Consider the following 20,850-nt stretch of genomic DNA (forward strand, 5'->3'; position numbering starts at 1 on the left):
TTCTCGTCTCCCAAATTCAGAGGCTCAGGCTCACGCACTTTACTGCGCCATCGATTCTTTCTGGCGAAACAGGGTCATTGTTCCGGTTACAGAACACAAGTGGTTCAGCGATTTCTATTCGAACCTCTTCGTCGTTCCAAAGGACGGGGCGGTGCGGCCCATTTTGGACCTAAAGATGTTAAACAGGTTTGTCAAGGTCCGGCACTTCAAGATGGAATCCCTCCGGTCGGTCATTTCTTCAGTGGAAAAAGGAGAGTTTCTGGCATCCTTTCGACATCAGGGATGCTTACCTTCACATCCCAATCTTCCCACCGCATCAAAGGTTTCTGTGTTTCGCCATTCGGGAGGACCCATTTCCAATTCACGGCCTTACCCTTTGGCCTCGCCACCGCGCCGCGCCCAGCGTATTCACGAAGGTCATGGTCGTTTTGCCATACTTGGACGACCTCCTCATCAAGGGACCATCCTACCAGGCTTGCGAGGACTTCGTCCACATTACCTTGGATACTCTTTCTCGCCTGGGCTGGCTGATAAACTTGGACAAGTCTTCTCCCGTTCCAGCCCAGCGGATCTCCTTCCTAGGGATAAATCCTGAACACATCCCAGGGCTTGGTTCTGCTCCCTCAGTCCAAGGCCCAAGCCCTTGAGCAGGGAACCCGGACGCTTCGTCGTCCCTCCCCTCATTCCATTCAGTTTGCCATGAGGATCCTGGGAAAAATGGTAGCAGCAATAGAAGCTGTTCCCTTTACCCAACTGCATCTCCGCCCTTTGCAACAGGCGCTTCTGGACAATTGGGACAGGAGTCCCTTATCCCTCGATCGGCCATGTGTTCTGTCCCCGTGGGTGAGGCAAGCGCTCAAATGGTGGACGTTGGAATCGTCACTCAGTCAGGGAAGGTCCTTTCTCCCGATTCACTGGCTGGTGGTGACTAGCGACGCCAGTCTCCTAGGCTGGGGAGCAGTATTTCATCACCACACTGCCCAGAGGCGTTGGACAATTCGGGAGTCGAGACTTCCGATAAACATTCTAGAGATCCGAGCGATCAGGTTTGACTTGAGACGTTTCCACTCCCTCCTTGAGGGTCATCCCATTCGGATTCAATCAGACAACGTCGCAGCGGTGGCATACATAAATCATCAGATGGGTACCCGCAGCAGGGCAGCAATGCGCGAGGTGTCCCGCATTCTCCATTGGAACGAGAACAACCGCTCGGTAATTTCTGCAGTGCATATCCCAGGCGTGGAAAACTGGGCGGCGGATTTTCTCAGCCATCAGGGTCTCGCCTCAGGAGAGTGGGAACTCCATCCGGAGGTCTTCCAGTAGATTTGCCTTCGTTAGGGGACTCCGGACGTGGATCTGATGGCGTCCAAGCTGAACGCCAAGGAACCCAAGTTCATAGCTCGATCTTGGGACCCAAAGGCCATCGGGGTAGACGCGCTGGTCTCCCCGTGGCATCAGTTCTATCTCCTGTACATGTTTCCTCCGCTTCCCTTACTACCGAGGGTTATCCGGAAGATCAAGACGGAGGGGGGTTCCTCTAATCCTAGTCACCTCAGATTGGTCACGCCGCGCGTGGTACTTGGAGTTAGTGCAACTCTTCTCCGACGTCCCCTGGCGGCTGCCAGATCTGCTCCGCCAAGGTCCGATTTACCACCAGAACTCAGGGGCCCTACGTTTAACAGCTTGGCTGTTGAAACTTGGATCCTAACTCAAGCCAGTTTCTCCCAACAAGTAGTCTCCACCATGATTAGTGCTCGCAAATCGACATCTGCTTGCATCTATCACCGCACCTGGAAAGCCTTCTCATGGTGCAGGCACCGTGGACGTCCTCCTCTCGTCTTCTCGGTTCCCTCCATTCTGGAATTTCTCCAGTCCGGTTTGGATTCCGGTTTGGCACTCAGCTCCTTCAAGGGTCAGATTTCGCCATTATCCGTTTTCTTCCAACGCAAGATTGCTTCAAACTTACAAGTGAGAACTTTCATTCAGGGGGTCTCCCACGTGATTTCCCCTATAGGATGCCGCTAGAGGCCTGGGATCTTAACTTGGTCCTGGGTGCTCTTCAGGAGACTGCTTTTGAACCTTTGCAAGACGTTTCGCTGACTATTCTTTCCTGGAAAGTTGCTTTTCTTGTGGCAGTAACCTCTATCAGATGACTCACAGAGCTAGCTGCCCTGTCGTGTCGATCGCCTTTTCTTACCTTCCACCAGGACAAAGTGGTCCTTCGTCCATCTTCGTTCTTTCTGCCCAAGGTGGTCTCATCCTTCTACCTTAATGAAGACCTTGTTCTTCCCTCCTTTTGTCCAGCGCCAAGACATCATGTTGAAGAGGCCCTTCACACCCTGGATGTATTAAGGGCTCTCAGGAGGTACATTTCGAGGACTGCACCCTTCCGTAAGTCGGACGCCCTTTTGTTCTACCTGAGGGTCACAGAAAGGGTTTAGCCGCTTCTAAAGCCATGATGGCCAGATGGATTCGTTCGGCTATTCAGGAGTCCTACCGTGTCAGGAGCAGACCTATCCCGGCGTGGATTAGGGCACACTCAACTCGGTCGGTGGGCGCTTCTTGAGCCATTCGGCATCGGCAGAACAGGTTTGCAAGGCCACATCTTGGTCCAGCCTGCATACTTTCTCGAAGCACTACAACATCCATACTCAATCATCTGTTGATGCGGCCCTTGGCAAACGTATTCTACAAGCGGCTGTAGCACATCTATAGTCAGTTGGTACACGGAGTTAATCGGTTATGTTGTTTCCCACCCAGGGACTGCTTTGGGACGTCCCATGGTTCTGTGTCCCCCAATGTGGCGAAGGACAAATAGGAATTTTTGTGTACTCGCCGTAAAATCCTTTTCTCCGAGCCACTCATTGGGGGACACAGCACCCACCCTGTTAGCCTTATGGCTTGTATTTTGGTTTCTTCCTTACTCTAACATGTTGTACTCTAATATGATTTTATATGTTTTTTAATGATCTCCTACTGCTTTTGCACTGAACTGGATCTCTGGGAGCCAGCATGAGGGTGTACACTGCAGAGGAGGAGCTAACTCTTTTTGTCTCAACTTAGTGTCAGCCTTCTAGCGGCAGCAGCATAACACCCATGGTTCTGTGTCCCCCAATGAGTGGCTCGGAGAAAAGGATTTTACGGTGAGTACACAAAAATCCCTATTTCGCTTTTGTCCTCTTGGGGAACACAGAACCATAGGACGTCCTAAAGCTGTCCCTAGGCTGGGATAGTATTAAATATCATACCGTTACCACCTACTTTTCCGACGTAACCTAAGCAGAAGTCGTCTGCAGTATCTTCCTACCAAGGCTTGTATCTGTTGAAGCGAAAGTGTGCACCCTGTAAAACTTGGAAAACATCTGCACCGATTCCCAAGTCGTTGCTTTACAGAGCTGCAACGCTGATGCCTTGATGACCCACCGCCCAAGTAGAGTGCGCCCTAATTTTAAATGGGGCCACCCTGGGCTTAGCCTTATTAACCTGGATAATAGCAAAAAGATATAGTCTTGATCCAGTGGGCGATGGTCGCTTTAGAAGCGACTTGACCCTTAAGAGGGCTATGTGGTATAACAAATAAGGAATCAGAACACCTAAATGAGGCAGTAGCCGATAAATAATATCTTGCGACTCTAACAGCGTCCAACCTGTGCAGGGCTTTCTCACTAGGATGAAATGCTGTCAGACAAAAGGAAGGCAAAACAATATCTTCGTTAAGGTGAAAAGTTAAAGCCACCTTCTGGAGAAAAGACTGAACTGGCTTCAACACTACCTTATTCTGATGAAGAATGACGTAAACCAGAAATAGCTGCAACCTCCAAGACCCTCCTAATAGAAGTGATGGCTATAAGGAAAGCTACCTTATAAGAAAGAAAAAGCGCAGAGATCTCTCTGATCAGCTCAAAAGGTGGCGATTGAAGAGACTAAAACAAGACTCAGATCCCAAGGGTCCAGAGGAGCCTGATAGGGTAGCTTAACATGTGCCACCCCCTGGAGAAAAGTTATAATTTGGGCTATTGATGCTAAATCCTTGTGAAACAAAATAAGCAGGGAGGACACCTGACCCTTGAGCTAGCTAAACTCCCAGCCCAATCTGAAGGAGAGCAGCACTGGCAAGGAAAAAGCTATAGGCAAAGTTGACTCTCCCAAACAAAAATAAGCCTTCCAAGTGCGATGGCAGACCCTCAGACCTGTCTGACTCACAGTCCTGCTGTTTTCAAAATCACAGCTTCTACAGCCATACCATCAAATTGAGCACCAGTAAATTTGGATGGAAGAACGAAATCTGGGACAGATGGTCCGGGTGGTTCAGTAGAGCCTATGAGACATACGCCAGGAGATTGACCACATCCGAATACCAGGCTCTCCAAGGCCAATCTGGAGCAATCAGAATGACTGGAACACCCTCTGTCCTGATCTTCTTAAGAAGTCTGGGTAGAAGTAGTAGAAATGGGAAGAGATGAGGCAGAAATAACTGGGACCAAGAGATTGCCAGGGCGTTGACTGCAATCACCTGGGGGTCCTGGGACCATCTCAAAAATTTCAATACCCGAGTGACAGATCTACATGAACACTTCTGGGTGAAGAGCCGACTGTCCTGCAGGTAGCTACTGGAGAATTAGTCTGCCTCCCAATTGTATACCCCCGATATGTGAACTGCAGAGATTAGATGAACCTTGTCCTCTGCCCAGTCCAGAATCCCTGCGGCTTTAGCCATGGCCGATGGGCTTCGCATAACCACCCCCGGTGTTTGATATTAGCAAATCCTGGAGTAAGTGCTGCCATTGTAAAAGAGGCAGACTGATAGCTCTGAGCTCCAGCATCTTGATTGAGAGAAGTTTCTCCTGCCTGCTTCAAATACCTTGGAAAATTGATCCCTAGCCAGATAGACTGGCATCAGTGGTGAGCATCTGCCACTGAATGGAACAAAAAAAACAACCTCGAGTTGACTTGGGTAACGTTACCTACCACTTCACTTGAGACTGGTGGCAGTGATGGGGGAGACGAATAGGCCAATTAAGGAACTTTGATCTATCCCAAGAGTCTAGGAGCATGTTCTGTAGAGGCCTTGACCGAAATTGAGCAAATGGTACGGACATTGCCACTATTTTTCCCAGGAACCTCATGCAAAAATGGAGAGTGTCTGTCTGGTTGTTTTAAAGTTCTGTTGGAAGACTGAAGAGATTATCTATTCTCTTCCGGAAGAAATACCGATGACTGAACAGTCTTGAGCACCATTCCCAGAAACCATGCTGCTGTATTTGAACCAAAATAAACTTGTCCTGTTGACAATCAAATCTAATCGCTCCAGTGTCTGAATGATATGTAAGCTCTCTAGATTTTGCGCAAAGGATGGTGCTTTGACAAGAATGTTGTCCAGAAAGGGGAAAACAATGATTCCCCTGGACCTTAGTAATGCCATAATCGGGGGCCAGAACCTTTGTAAATATCCTGAGCGCAGTGGTCAGCCTGAATGGGAGAGCCTTGAAATGATAGTGATTCTGATCGACCGCAAAGCAAGGAAATCGCTAGTAGGCCAGAAAAATTGGCACATGCAGATAAACATCTCGAATATCAAGTGAAAAGAGAAACACTCCAGTTTCCATGGACCACTGACCAGAGCGACTCCATTTTGAAGTGACGAAGCCGAATGCAAGTGTTCAGGTGCCTTAAATATAAAATAGGCAGCTCCGAGCTGCCTTTTTTGGGGATAACTACCGTATATAATCGAGTATAAGCCGAGGCACCTACTTTTGCCACGGAAAACTGGGTAAGCTTATTGACTCAAGTATAAGCCGGGTATCACCTCATCCTTGTCCTGCTATGCATGGCTCCCCTGTCCCTGTCTGCATGCCTCCCCTGTCCCTGTCATTGTATACATGCTTCCCCTTCCCTGTCCTGGTATGAATGCCTCTCCGTCCCTGCCCCTGTATGCATGCCTCCCCTGTTCTGTCCCTGTATGCATGCCTCCCCTGTTCTGTCCCTGTATGCATGCCTCCCCATTCCGTCCCTATATGCATGCCTCCTTATCCCCTATCCCTGTGTGCATGTTTCCTATTGAAAAAAAAAAAAACATCATACCTACTTGCGCGCCCTGGGTGCTGGCACTGCATCTTGTTCCGGCCGCCGGCGCCTGCCTGCAGCTCTTCCTGTGCTCAGCGGTCACGTGGTACCGCTCATTAAGGTATTGAATATGTGCTCCATTCCTGTTGGAGTGGAGACGCGTCCATATTCATCACCTTAATGAGCAGTACCACGAGACTGCTGAGCACAGGAAGAGCTGCATTCAAGTGTCGGCGGCCGGAACGAGATGCAGTGCCAGCACCGAGGGTGTGCAGGTAGGTGAGTATGATGTGTGCGCCAGCTCCTGGCACCCACTGCTCCATCGCCCACCCTCCCCCGCCGGCTTTCTGTACTGTGACTCCTGTATAGGGGGGGGGGGGGGGCGTTTTCAGCACAAAACAATTTTCTGAAAAACTCAGCTTATACACGAGTATATACGGTAGTAGGTCTGCATACAACCTTTTGCGCCATTTGAGAACGCTACAATCGCCCCTGCTTGCAGCAGGGAAGTTATGGTCTTTTCAAAACTGGCTCTTAAGTTGGGAGTTCCGGGAGGGCGAGAGCAAAATAAACTATTAACTATTATTTAAATTTAAATTATTCAAACTATTAAATAAACTATTGTGAGGTAGAGCGGTGAACTCTATTCTATAACCCTTAGAGGACTTGCCTGACCAAAAGATCGCTGAATGCCACCAGCCATGCCTCCTGAAAAAGGAGGAGGCAGCCGCCACCTGGGAAGAAACCCCAAGTGGGGACCCTCCTACCACCTCTGGACTCGGAGGACCTAGCTCTTGACCCAATGGGGCATCTGGTGGGTGTCGCTCTAAGGTTGGCATCACACTTGCGAGTGCAATGCAAGAAACTCACACAAGTCTCTCGCCTCAATACCCAGCACTGCCGCCGGTACTCTGGATCGGAGCGTGCATCTGCATGTATTTCTATGCAGCTGAACGCTCCGGTCCCGAGTGCTGGCGGCAGTCCCGGGTATTGAGGCGAGAGACTCGCACGAGTTTCTTACATTGCACTCGCAAGTGTGACCCCAGCCTAAAGGTAGCGCTCCAGAATTCCTGAGAGACCTTTGGTCTAACCTGCCTACCTGACTCATTCGGTGCAGTAAACTGGTGAAAGGGACAGACCTCCGAAAGGGAAGACTAGCCTTGGACTGAGGAAGCAGAGTGCTTCTACCGCCTGTTGGTTCTGAAATGATCTTGTCTAATGGATTCACAAATAAACAGGACTCTTCAAAGATTTCCTGGAAGCCAAGTCCGCCTTCCATACCTTGATCCACAGCTTTTGGCAAATTTTGACTCAAGGATGTTGACAGAAGAGAGATACTTCCCTGCCTGTGTAATCTAATCAGCGATCTAAGCTAATCCCAGATCCTAGGAGCCAGTCAACAAACTGCTTCAAATGCTTATCCCATGCAATTACTGACTTGGAAACCCAAGTGGCAGAAAAGGCTGGACAAAGGGCAAAAAACCTACTTCCTCACAGACCCTTGTGTCCGAGGGATCCTTCAGCATTGCAATCTGTGCAAGAGGTAGAGATGTCACTTTACATTAGCGAGAAACAGCGTATCTACAACTGTTGGAGTAGACCAAGCAGCCACCAGCTCTGTGAAGGGATATAAAACCTTCATACGGTTATGCTTCTGAAAGCTGACACCAAACTATCCATCATTTCTCTTAGTTTTCTCTTAGTTTCTCTTAGTTTTTCCAACTGATAAAGATCTAGAATGAATTCTGAACTGGAACTTGATTCTGAGTACTGAGGGGAGCGAATCGCCTGGGAAGGGGAATAGGAATCTGTGCACCTCCCCTGTGAAGGCGACCAGGACAAGGAAGTGTCCTGCAGCCATCTGGACTACTTTCGTAACCAGCCATATTGGTACGTGCTGGCTGGAGGATCCGACTCGATCACAATTGCGATCAGTGTTCCTGGAGCGATTAGTAGTCACTGGCAATCATTCCACAACAGTAACCAGTGTTCTGGACCCCTTGGTTAGTTTGGCTACAGACTGAGCTAAATCAGGAGCTCAAGCAGGTGGGGCCACATTCTACTCAGCTGTCATAGATATCCTCTGTGCAGCTACCATCAAGGAAGCAGGAGGGATACAGGCAGCACAATAGGCCACATAATGACCAAGGGAAAACTTACTATGCTTGTGTGATTTGTAATAGTAAGTGGCAAGTGCAGACTGCAGTAATTGTCATGCATGGTCCTCTCTAGGCTCAGACTTTATAAGTGAGAAAAGACAAAAAAATAGACTACTAAACAGTGAGACAAGAACCATTAGAGTGCCTAGAATCAGCCCCCAGTAGCCAACAGCCTACCTCGTCCACAATGTAGGAACCTATGTCCCCTTTGAGCTTGCGATCTTGTGAGGAGGAAGACGCCGAGGTTCTTCGGTGCCCCACACCGTTTCAAAGTGCCGAAGCCAGGAAGAGGAAGGGGCGGAGCCAGAGGGACAGGCACCCAGGACGGTTAAGATTTTCAGAGAGTGGCTAATTCTGCCTCTCTTCAGGTAACAAGTGGAGTAACGTTGTTTTGTCTGCTTTTGAGGAGTTTGTCTTGAGCCTCTCCACAACATATTCTTAAAGTTACGTTTGTAGAAGTTGGCATTTCCAGCAGCCATGACACTCAATGTGGCTTGTCTGAGCTAGTTACCCTCCCTGCAGGGCTTCCTTCATTGTTTTTCTTAGGACAAGTTGGTCTTACACTTCATGCCATTTTTTTCTTGTACAGGTGAGCTCTGCCTTTCACCTCAAGGAGGACATCATCTTCCTCTCTTTTTTGCTAATCTCCAGCTCATCCCGTGAGCTTTCCCTCCATCATCTGGATCTGGTTACGGTCTCTCTTTTTATCCTCTCTGATGAGCTTTGCAATAGCCTGTCAGTATCCAAAAAAATGATTTCCAAATGGATTAGATCTGCTGTGGGAGCCTACAAGGTCCAGGTTGAACGTCTTCCCTTTGGGTCACTGCATTCCACTAGAGCAGTGGGTACCTCCAGGGCAGTCAACTATTGGGCTTTTATGTTCCAGGTTTCCATGGCTGCCACCTTGGCCTCTGTCCACACCTTTTCTCGGGTTCGATAAGCTTTGCTCTATGCCCCATACTGGCCTCCGCAGAAGCCATAGGGTGCTGCCGGCCTCTATCTGCTACGTGGTGCACATGGTCACCTGTTGTTTTTATTTTTCCCACCTGTTTGTACTGCTTTCAGATGTCCCACGGTCTTTTGTCGTTCCACGGTCTTGTCGTCCCACGGTCTTGTGTCTTCCCGGGCTATTAACGATAAAACTGAATTTCTCTATCGCTTCATTGGGGGACACAGGAAACTATGGGTATATGCTGCTGCCACTAGGAGGCTGACACTATGCACAAAAGTTACATTGCAGGACACCCCTTGTTCCTGCCAGGGGATCACTTCTTGTTGCCTGTGGCCTATGTGTTTGTTCTTTTCCAGATTCTTGATAATTTTTAGAGTTTCCTGGTTTCGGGTTTCTCTTCTACTGCTTTTGGCACTAAACAAAGCTGCCTAGGGTCTGAGGAGAGTATATAGCCCACACAGGCGCAGCCAACACTTCTTTTTATTTTTTATGCTTAGTGTCGAGCTTCTTAGTGGCAGGACAGTTGCCCAACAAGAAAAGGATTTTACGGTGATTCCAAAATCCAATTATTTTTCTCCTATACCTACCTGTTCACTATAAATTGTCACAGTACATTTAGAGTTCGTCTACATAACCTCAGTATATTGTAATTCTTTTATCCTACTAATCTATATTTTCTTCCTCTTCCATGCAGGCTGATATCTGAAAATGCCACGTCTGGCGCTGTTTCTTCAGCCCTGATCCCAAATACATCCGCCCCCAGTGCTTTTCACTCCATCCAGAGCCGGCTAGCTTCCAGTATTTCTCCAGCCGTTCAGCACCCACAGTCTGGAGCATTGGCAGGTACTACTGAAGAAAATGATTTAGACATAGAAGTGTCCAATCTATTATCATTATTAACAAGACAGGCTTTGTATTTATCAGTATTGAGTTTCTATAGTCAACTCTCCCTAAGACTATAGTGAAATTGGTCTCTGTGTTTTAGGAACAAGCCCTGGAGCCTCTGCCAGCAGCCTTCTGCAGGGGTTGAGTTTCAGCCTTCAAGATATTGGTGGTAAATCAGCTGCCCTCCCCATCACTACAGCCAACAATGGATCCACCATACAGGTAATTATACATTATAGCCTGATAGTGTATGTAGAACATTGATGTTAACTTGTGTTTAAAGTCCTACACAGTACAAATAATAGCTGAAGAAAATGCACAGTGCATCCTAACAGCAGTGCAATCTGATCAAAAGAGCATAAATGCCATCTCACTGCGACAAGGTGTACCCAATAAGAATGGTCCCTAATGCTAGTAACTCGCCTCGCTGTGTGCCAGCAGTCCTCAAAATATTCGGTGGCAGAGCTGAACCTGGGTCTGACTGTGTTGTGCACTTTTTTCAGCCTGTGGAAAGCTTAATATACAATGTCATAACCGAAAAACTGGACTTACTAGAGTTAGGGACCATCCCGATTGAGTTTTGATGAAAGTAGTGTCAGCTGGGTACCCGATGTTATTTACATGTGTTACTATTCTTTACCTACTGCAGGGTGTAATTCATTGTTTTCGTTATAAGTTGGTCTATTAATGGTCAGAATGTGAATGTGCACCAACACTTTGAACATATACCAACAAGTATGCTGTCCCAGTTTTTTGGTTCTCTGTCATTACATGTCTCACACTGGTAACGTATTCTTTCATTTATAATAAGCTCGTAGATTCTCAGGGAGATCTATGTCCGGCCCATAGATCTTAATAGCTCATTTATCTGTAAGGATTTATAGATTTCTCTGGAAAAGAACATCAGATCACATATAGTAAGATATAGTTGTATTCATCTTTCTATGAACTACATGCCCATATAGACGGCTTGGGAGGGTTGACAGGTTCCAATTAAGGCTGCGTTAATACGTTGCAAATGCATTTAAGCCAAAGTTCATTTTTTTCCTTGTTGTTTAGCAAAGAAACCTCCAAAAGGGCAATTTTTTGCCATAATTTAATGTAAGACTGCATCATTTTCGTCATGATGTTTGAAATTTTTATCTAAAAAAGCTCCAGTTCTCCAACTTCCATACTCGTTTCTGGACTACTATGTGGGGGGTCAAGAGACCCTGTTATTCTGATGTAAATGGGAACTATAGAGCACTTTTTATTTGCCCAAGCCTGCTCTTGATCTGTCTGCCACTCCTCTGCTTTACATTGAAAGTACATGTGAGTAGTCACATTCTGATCAGTTTCCCATTTATTTATCGGCCATTCAGAATGGCATTGCAGGCTGTACTTTATGCACCCCACTATACTACATTTGTACATCATAATGGAGGTTCCTGCAAAAGAAGATGTTTCTGCTGTTAACTTGTTTTCACCAGAGAACCCAATTATAACTAATCCACAATTTAGGTGATAACTTATTGATCGGTTGAGGTCCAACTGCTGGGACCCCCCCATCGATTGGCATAACAGGTCTATTTTAGCTGCTGGATTAGCTGGGGCTTTATAGTATATTTTCATCCACGAGTACTTCTTTGTTTTTTATCTGATAGATATAGCCAAAGTCCAAGTATAAAGGTAAATCCAAGACCTGGTATGTTGACTGCCTGCCACTAGGGGGCGTATACACTCAGTAATGCAGTGACGTCCCTCTAAAGCCGACTTGCACAAAGTGCTGTCTGCTGGTCACATCCGGCCCTTTGGCTGTTCCAGTGCAGACCGTGAGACCGCAAAAGGCTGGATACAGTAGCGTTGAGCACCATGTGGCCACCACTTGCCTGATGTCTCAATTTCACTGGTGTCAGTATTGTCAGGACACAGATACTGGAGAATAATAGGATGGATCAGGAAGCCTTCGGCTTCCTGTTCTGTCATTCAACATGTGCGAGAGTTTTGGTGGGCACGATTCCATCATGAAATCATGGATGCTGTACTGCGATTCAGTACACACTGTCCCAAATGTATCATTGAATCAGAAGGAGCTGGGTGGGGTGAATAGTTTTTTGTTTTTTTTAATTAACGTTCAGTAGTTGTGTGAGGGAAATGTGGGGGTCATCATACTGCGTGAGCGGCTGTATAAACCTGATACTTGTGTGGGGATATAGGGACATCATACTTGTGTGGAAGCCATATTACTGTTGGAGTGACTGTAGGGACATCATACTTGTGTGGGGACATCTTATGTGTCGGGATTGTGGGCCCATAGTACTGTGTGAGGGGCTGTGGGGACATCATACACTGTGGTGGGACATTAACCTGCGGGGGGGTTGTAGGGGCCATTGAACTGTGTGAGTGCTGTGGGACGTCATGCTTGTGTGTGGAGACATCATGCTGTGTGTGTTGGCTGGAGGGCACATCATACTTTATGAGGGTCTGCGGGGAGATCATTAACAGTGTGTGTGGCGCTGTAGGGACTTATTGTATGTGAGGCTGCTGTTGATCAAGGGGCAGCTATACTTATTAAAGGGAACCTGTCACCCCCAAAATGAGCTAAGCCCACCAGCATCAGGGGCTTATTTACAGCATTCTGTAATGCTGGAGATAAGCCGCCGATGTATCCTGAAAGATGAGAAAAAGAGGTTAGATTATACTCACCTGGGGGGCGGTCCGATCCGATGGGCGTTGCGATCCGGTCCGATGGGTGTCGCGGTCCGGTCTGGGGCCTCCCATCTTCTTACGATGATGTCCTCTTCTTGTATTCATGCTGCAGCTCCGGCGCAGGCGTACTTTGTCTGCCCTGTTGAGGGCAGAGCAAAGTACTGCAGTGCGCAGGCGCTGGGCCTCTCTGACCTTTCCCGACTCCTGCGCACTGCAGTACGCCTGCGCCGGAGCCGCAGCTTGAAGACAAGAAGAGGACATCATATTATGAAGATAGGAGGCCCCGGACCGGACCACGACACCCATCGGACCAGACCGCAGCGGGACCGCCCCTGGGTGAGTATAATCTAACCTCTTTTTCTCATCTTTCAGGATACATCGGGGCTTATCTACAGCATTACAGAATGCTGTAGATAAGCCCCTGATGCTGGTGGGCTTAGCTCATCTTCGATTTTGGGGGTGACAGGTTCCCTTTAAATATATGTAAGGCTGAATAACAGGAGCAGAATGATTCATGTAACATAACCGCTTTTAATAAAATGTATGATGTTGCTAATCTGCTACAGTACAAAATACAGGTTACAAGAAGCCCAGCTGTAACTTGTGTTAGTAGTAGCTGCTTAACATACTTGATTCTGCTCAATATTAAGTGATAAAAATGAGTAATAAGCAGAAGTTGGTCCGGGCCTACACAACAGTCAGAGTCTCTCATGTTGACCATTGGAAAAATTAATTGCCCACTCCTGCTGTAGTGGAAGCTTCAGCAAGCCATCATGTTATGAAATAAAAATTCCAGCTTACAACCACGGGGTTGGAAAAAAGAAAATTCTCCTTTATTTTTCAACATCCATTAAAATTCCAGTGATTGACCGCCCCGAGTAGGCAATTTCTATTATTGTATCACAAAAACAAGACTGACCGCTATGAAGCTATATTAAGACATTTATTTACGAACAATTAACAATTTTATACATAAAAACTACATGATTATAAAAAAATGATATTTCCTTTATGCCTTTTAATGTTAGGGTTTATTCATAACTACAGTATCGATGACACATTCCCAGAATAGGTAATTTATTTCAGATCTGTGGTTGTCTAGCTCACCACTCCACCATTCATCTGTTTTGAAGGAGACTGGATGTACACCTGTTTACGGTGCAGGGGTCCGGATGTACTTACTCTGTGTGTGTGTGGTGCAGGGGTCCGGATGTACGTACCCCTTGTGGTGCAGGGGTCCGGATGCACGGACCCCGTGTGCGGTGCAGGAGTCCGGATGTATTTACTCTGTATGCGATGCAGAGGTCCAGATGTATGAACCCCATCTGTGGTGCAGGGGTCCGGATGTACGTACCCCGAGTACGGTGCAGGGGTCCGGATGTACGTACCCCGTGTGCGGTGCAGGGATCTGGATGTACGAACCCCGTGTGCAGTGCAGGGGTCAGGATGTATGTATCCAGAGTACGGTGCAGGGGTCTGGTTGTACGTATCCCGTGTGTGGTGCAGGGGTCCGGATGTGCGTACCCCGTGTGCTGTGCAGGGGTCCGGATGTACGAACCCCATGTGCGATGCAGGGGTCCGGATGTACGTACCCCTTGTGTGGTGTAGGGGTCCGGATGTACGTACCCCGTGCACGGTGCAGGGGTCCCGAGGTACGTACCCCATCTGCGGTGAAGGGGTCCGGATGTACGAACTCCGTGTGCAGAGTATGGTACAGGGGTTTGGTTGTACGTATCCCGTGTGTGGTGCAGGGGTCCGGATGTGCGTACCCCGTGTGCTGTGTAGGGGTCCGGATGTACGAACCCCGTGTGCAGTGCAGGGGTCAGGATGTACGAACCCCGTGTGCAGTGCAGGGGTCAGGATGTATGTATCCAGAGTACGGTGCAGGGGTCTGGTTGTACGTATCCCGTGTGTGGTGCAGGGGTCCGGATGTGCGTACCCCGTGTGCTGTGCAGGGGTCCGGATGTACGAACCCCATGTGCGGTGCAGGGGTCCGGATGTACGTACCCCTTGTGCGGTGTAGGGGTCCGGATGTACGTACCCCGTGCACGGTGCAGGGGTCCCGATGTACGTACCCCATCTGCGGTGAAGGGGTCCGGATGTACGAACCCCGTGTGCAGTGCAGGGGTCAGGATGTATGTACCCAGAGTATGGTGCAGGGGTCTGGTTGTACGTATCCCGTGTGTGGTGCAGGGGTCCGGATGTGCGTACCCCGTGTGCTGTGCAGGGGTCCGGATGTACGTACCCCATCTGTGGTGCAGGAGTCCGGATGTTCGTACCCTGTGTGTGGTGCAGGGGTCCGGATGTATGTACCCCGAGTATGGTGCAGGGGTCCGGTTGTACTTATCCCGTGTGTGGTGCAGGGGTCCGGATGTGCGTACCCCGTGTGCTGTACAGGGGTCCGGATGTACGAACCCCGTGTGCAGTGCAGGGGTCAGGATGTACGAACCCCGTGTGCAGTGCAGGGGTCAGGATGTATGTACCCCTTGTGCGGTGTAGGGGTCCGGATGTATGTATCCAGAGTACGGTGCAGGGGTCTGGTCGTACGTATCCCGTGTGTGGTGCAGGGGTCCGGATGTGCGTACCCCGTGTGCTGTGCAGGGGTCCGGATGTACGAACCCCATGTGCGGTGCAGGGGTCCGGATGTACGTACCCCTTGTGCGGTGTAGGGGTCCGGATGTACGTACCCCATGCACGGTGCAGGGGTCCCGATGTACGTACCCCATCTGCGGTGAAGGGGTCCGGATGTACGAACCCCGTGTGCAGAGTATGGTGCAGGGGTCTGGTTGTACGTATCCCGTGTGTGGTGCAGGGGTCCGGATGTGCGTACCCCGTGTGCTGTGCAAGGGTCCGGATGTACGAACCCCGTGTGCAGTGCAGGGGTCAGGATGTACGAACCCCGTGTGCAGTGCAGGGGTCAGGATGTATGTATCCAGAGTACGGTGCAGGGGTCTGGTTGTACGTATCCCGTGTGTGGTGCAGGGGTCCGGATGTGCGTACCCCGTGTGCTGTGCAGGGGTCCGGATGTACGTACCCCTTGTGCGGTGTAAGGGTCCGGATGTACGTACCCCGTGCACGGTGCAGGGGTCCCGATGTACGTACCTCATCTGCGGTGAAGGGGTCCGGATGTACGAACCCCGTGTGCAGTGCAGGGGTCAGGATGTATGTACCCAGAGTATGGTGCAGGGGTCTGGTTGTACGTATCCCATGTGTGGTGCAGGGGTCCGGATGTGCGTACCCCGTGTGCTGTGCAGGGGTCCGGATGTGCGTACCCCGTGTGCTGTGCAGGGGTCCGGATGTACGAACCCCGTGTGCGGTGCAGGGGTCCGGATGTATGAACCCCGTGTGCGGTGCAGGGGTCCGGATGTACGTACCCCGTGTGCGGTGCAGGGGTCCCGATGTACGTACCCCGTGCACGGTGCAGGGGTCCCGATGTACGTACCCCATCTGTGGTGCAGGAGTCCGGATGTACGTACCCTGTGTGTGGTGCAGGGGTCCGGATGTATGTACCCCGAGTACGGTGCAGGGGTCCGGTTGTACTTATCCTGTGTGTGGTGCAGGGGTCCGGATGTACATACCCCGTGTGTGGTGCAGGGGTCCGGATCTATGTACCCCGTGTGTGGTGCAGGGGTCCGGATGTATGTACCCCGAGTACGGTGCAGGGGTCCGGTTGTAGCTATCCCGTGTGTGGTGCAGGGGTCCAGATGTACTACCCCGTGTGCGGTGCAGGGGGTTTGGATGTACGAACCCCGTGTGCAGTGAAGGGGTCCGGATGTATGTACCCCGTGTGTGGTGCAGGGGTCCGGATGTATGTACCCCGTGTGTGGTGCAGGGGTCCGGATGTATGTACCCCGAGTACGGTGCAGGGGTCCGGTTGTACTTATCCCGTGTGTGGTGCAGGGGTCCGGATGTACATACCCCGTGTGTGGTGCAGGGGTCCGGATCTATGTACCCCGTGTGTGGTGCAGGGGTCCGGATGTATGTACCCCGAGTACGGTGCAGGGGTCCGGTTGTACTTATCCCGTGTGTGGTGCAGGGGTCCGGATGTACATACCCCGTGTGTGGTGCAGGGGTCCGGATGTATGAACCCCGTGTGCGGTGCAGGGGTCCGGTTGTACGTATCCCGTGTGTGGTGCAGGGGTCCGGATGTGCGTACCCCGTGTGCTGTGCAGTGGTCCGGATGTACGTACCCCTTGTGCGGTGTAGGGGTCCGGATGTACGTACCCCGTGCAGGGGTCCCGAGGTACGTACCCCATCTGCGGTGAAGGGGTCCGGATGTACGAACCCCGTGTGCAGTGCAGGGGTCAGGATGTATGTACCCAGAGTATGGTGCAGGGGTCTGGTTGTACGTATCCCGTGTGTGGTGCAGGGGTCCGGATGTGCGTACCCCGTGTGCTGTGCAGGGGTCCGGATGTACGAACCCCGTGTGCGGTGCAGGGGTACGGATGTATGAACCCCGTGTGCGGTGCAGGGGTCCGGATGTACGTACCCCGTGTGCGGTGCAGGGGTCCGGATGTACGTACCCCGTGCACGGTGCAGGGGTCCCGATGTACGTACCCCATCTGTGGTGCAGGAGTCCGGATGTACGTACCCTGTGTGTGGTGCAGGGGTCCGGATGTATGTACCCCGAGTACGGTGCAAGGGTCCGGTTGTACTTATCCCGTGTGTGGTGCAGGGGTCCGGATGTACATACCCCGTGTGTGGTGCAGGGGTCCGGATCTATGTACCCCGTGTGTGGTGCAGGGGTCCGGATGTATGTACCCCGAGTACGGTGCAGGGGTCCGGTTGTAGCTATCCCGTGTGTGGTGCAGGGGTCCAGATGTACGTACCCCGTGTGCTGTGCAGGGGGTTTGGATGTACGAACCCCGTGTGCAGTGAAGGGGTCCGGATGTATGTACCCCGTGTGTGGTGCAGGGGTCCGGATGTATGTACCCCGTGTGTGGTGCAGGGGTCCGGATGTATGTACCCCGAGTACGGTGCAGGGGTCCGGTTGTACTTATCCCGTGTGTGGTGTAGGGGTCCGGATGTGCGTACCCCGTGTGCTGTGCAGTGGTCCGGATGTACGTACCCCTTGTGCGGTGTAGGGGTCCGGATGTACGTACCCCGTGCACGGTGCAGGGGTCCCGAGGTACGTACCCCATCTGCGGTGAAGGGGTCCGGATGTACGAACCCCGTGTGCAGTGCAGGGGTCAGGATGTATGTACCCAGAGTATGGTGCAGGGGTCTGGTTGTACGTATCCCGTGTGTGGTGCAGGGGTCCGGATGTGCGTACCCCGTGTGCTGTGCAGGGGTCCGGATGTACGAACCCCGTGTGCGGTGCAGGGGTACGGATGTATGAACCCCGTGTGCGGTGCAGGGGTCCGGATGTACGTACCCCGTGTGCGGTGCAGGGGTCCGGATGTACATACCCCGTGCACGGTGCAGGGGTCCCGATGTACGTACCCCATCTGTGGTGCAGGAGTCCGGATGTACGTACCCTGTGTGTGGTGCAGGGGTCCGGATGTATGTACCCCGAGTACGGTGCAAGGGTCCGGTTGTACTTATCCCGTGTGTGGTGCAGGGGTCCGGATGTACATACCCCGTGTGTGGTGCAGGGGTCCGGATCTATGTACCCCGTGTGTGGTGCAGGGGTCCGGATGTATGTACCCCGAGTACAGTGCAGGGGTCCGGTTGTAGCTATCCCGTGTGTGGTGCAGGGGTCCAGATGTACGTACCCCGTGTGCTGTGCAGGGGGTTTGGATGTACGAACCCCGTGTGCAGTGAAGGGGTCCGGATGTATGTACCCCGTGTGTGGTGCAGGGGTCCGGATGTATGTACCCCGTGTGTGGTGCAGGGGTCCGGATGTATGTACCCCGAGTACGGTGCAGGGGTCCGGTTGTACTTATCCCGTGTGTGGTGTAGGGGTCCGGATGTACATACCCCGTGTGTGGTGCAGGGGTCCGGATCTATGTACCCCGTGTGTGGTGCAGGGGTCCGGATGTATGTACCCCGAGTACAGTGCAGGGGTCCGGTTGTACTTATCCCGTGTGTGGTGCAGGGGTCCGAATGTACATACCCCGTGTGTGGTGCAGGGGTCTGGATGTACGTACCCCGTGCACGGTGCAGGGGTCCCGATGTACGTACCCCATCTGTGGTGCAGGAGTCCGGATGTACGTACCCTGTGTGTGGTGCAGGGGTCCGGATGTATGTACCCCGAGTACGGTGCAAGGGTCCGGTTGTACTTATCCCGTGTGTGGTGCAGGGGTCCGGATGTACATACCCCGTGTGTGGTGCAGGGGTCCGGATCTATGTACCCCGTGTGTGGTGCAGGGGTCCGGATGTATGTACCCCGAGTACGGTGCAGGGGTCCGGTTGTAGCTATCCCGTGTGTGGTGCAGGGGTCCAGATGTACGTACCCCGTGTGCTGTGCAGGGGGTTTGGATGTACGAACCCCGTGTGCAGTGAAGGGGTCCGGATGTATGTACCCCGTGTGTGGTGCAGGGGTCCGGATGTATGTACCCCGTGTGTGGTGCAGGGGTCCGGATGTATGTACCCCGAGTACGGTGCAGGGGTCCGGTTGTACTTATCCCGTGTGTGGTGTAGGGGTCCGGATGTGCGTACCCCGTGTGCTGTGCAGTGGTCCGGATGTACGTACCCCTTGTGCGGTGTAGGGTTCCGGATGTACGTACCCCGTGCACGGTGCAGGGGTCCCGAGGTACGTACCCCATCTGCGGTGAAGGGGTCCGGATGTACGAACCCCGTGTGCAGTGCAGGGGTCAGGATGTATGTACCCAGAGTATGGTGCAGGGGTCTGGTTGTACGTATCCCGTGTGTGGTGCAGGGGTCCGGATGTGCGTACCCCGTGTGCTGTGCAGGGGTCCGGATGTACGAACCCCGTGTGCGGTGCAGGGGTACGGATGTATGAACCCCGTGTGCGGTGCAGGGGTCCGGATGTACGTACCCCGTGTGCGGTGCAGGGGTCCGGATGTACATACCCCGTGCACGGTGCAGGGGTCCCGATGTACGTACCCCATCTGTGGTGCAGGAGTCCGGATGTACGTACCCTGTGTGTGGTGCAGGAGTCCGGATGTATGTACCCCGAGTACGGTGCAAGGGTCCGGTTGTACTTATCCCGTGTGTGGTGCAGGGGTCCGGATGTACATACCCCGTGTGTGGTGCAGGGGTCCGGATCTATGTACCCCGTGTGTGGTGCAGGGGTCCGGATGTATGTACCCCGAGTACGGTGCAGGGGTCCGGTTGTAGCTATCCCGTGTGTGGTGCAGGGGTCCGGATCTATGTACCCCGTGTGTGGTGCAGGGGTCCGGATGTATGTACCCCGAGTACGGTGCAGGGGTCCGGTTGTAGCTATCCCGTGTGTGGTGCAGGGGTCCAGATGTACGTACCCCGTGTGCTGTGCAGGGGGTTTGGATGTACGAACCCCGTGTGCAGTGAAGGGGTCCGGATGTATGTACCCCGTGTGTGGTGCAGGGGTCCGGATGTATGTACCCCGTGTGTGGTGCAGGGGTCCGGATGTATGTACCCCGAGTACGGTGCAGGGGTCCGGTTGTACTTATCCCGTGTGTGGTGTAGGGGTCCGGATGTACATACCCCGTGTGTGGTGCAGGGGTCCGGATCTATGTACCCCGTGTGTGGTGCAGGGGTCCGGATGTATGTACCCCGAGTACGGTGCAGGGGTCCCGATGTACGTACCCCATCTGTGGTGCAGGAGTCCGGATGTACGTACCCTGTGTGTGGTGCAGGGGTCCGGATGTATGTACCCCGAGTACGGTGCAAGGGTCCGGTTGTACTTATCCCGTGTGTGGTGCAGGGGTCCGGATGTACATACCCCGTGTGTGGTGCAGGGGTCCGGATCTATGTACCCCGTGTGTGGTGCAGGGGTCCGGATGTATGTACCCCGAGTACGGTGCAGGGGTCCGGTTGTAGCTATCCCGTGTGTGGTGCAGGGGTCCAGATGTACGTACCCCGTGTGCTGTGCAGGGGGTTTGGATGTACGAACCCCGTGTGCAGTGAAGGGGTCCGGATGTATGTACCCCGTGTGTGGTGCAGGGGTCCGGATGTATGTACCCCGTGTGTGGTGCAGGGGTCCGGATGTATGTACCCCGA

General features: G+C 52.0%; 1 protein-coding gene across 2 annotated transcripts in view; it reads left to right on the forward strand.

Annotated features, from left to right (window-relative positions):
* The window catches only part of KANSL3 (KAT8 regulatory NSL complex subunit 3), a 130,882-nt gene that overhangs the window by 94,868 nt on the left and 15,164 nt on the right, over nucleotides 1-20,850 (forward strand). For both annotated transcript variants that reach the window (XM_077262905.1, XM_077262906.1), the window contains exons 18-19: nucleotides 9,869-10,017; nucleotides 10,160-10,281. In XM_077262905.1, the coding sequence (XP_077119020.1) occupies nucleotides 9,869-10,017; nucleotides 10,160-10,281 (271 nt within the window). The remainder of the gene's footprint in view (nucleotides 1-9,868; nucleotides 10,018-10,159; nucleotides 10,282-20,850) is intronic.

This window comes from Ranitomeya variabilis, chromosome 5 (assembly GCF_051348905.1).
Source record: "Ranitomeya variabilis isolate aRanVar5 chromosome 5, aRanVar5.hap1, whole genome shotgun sequence".
Lineage (NCBI taxonomy): Eukaryota > Metazoa > Chordata > Amphibia > Anura > Dendrobatidae > Ranitomeya > Ranitomeya variabilis.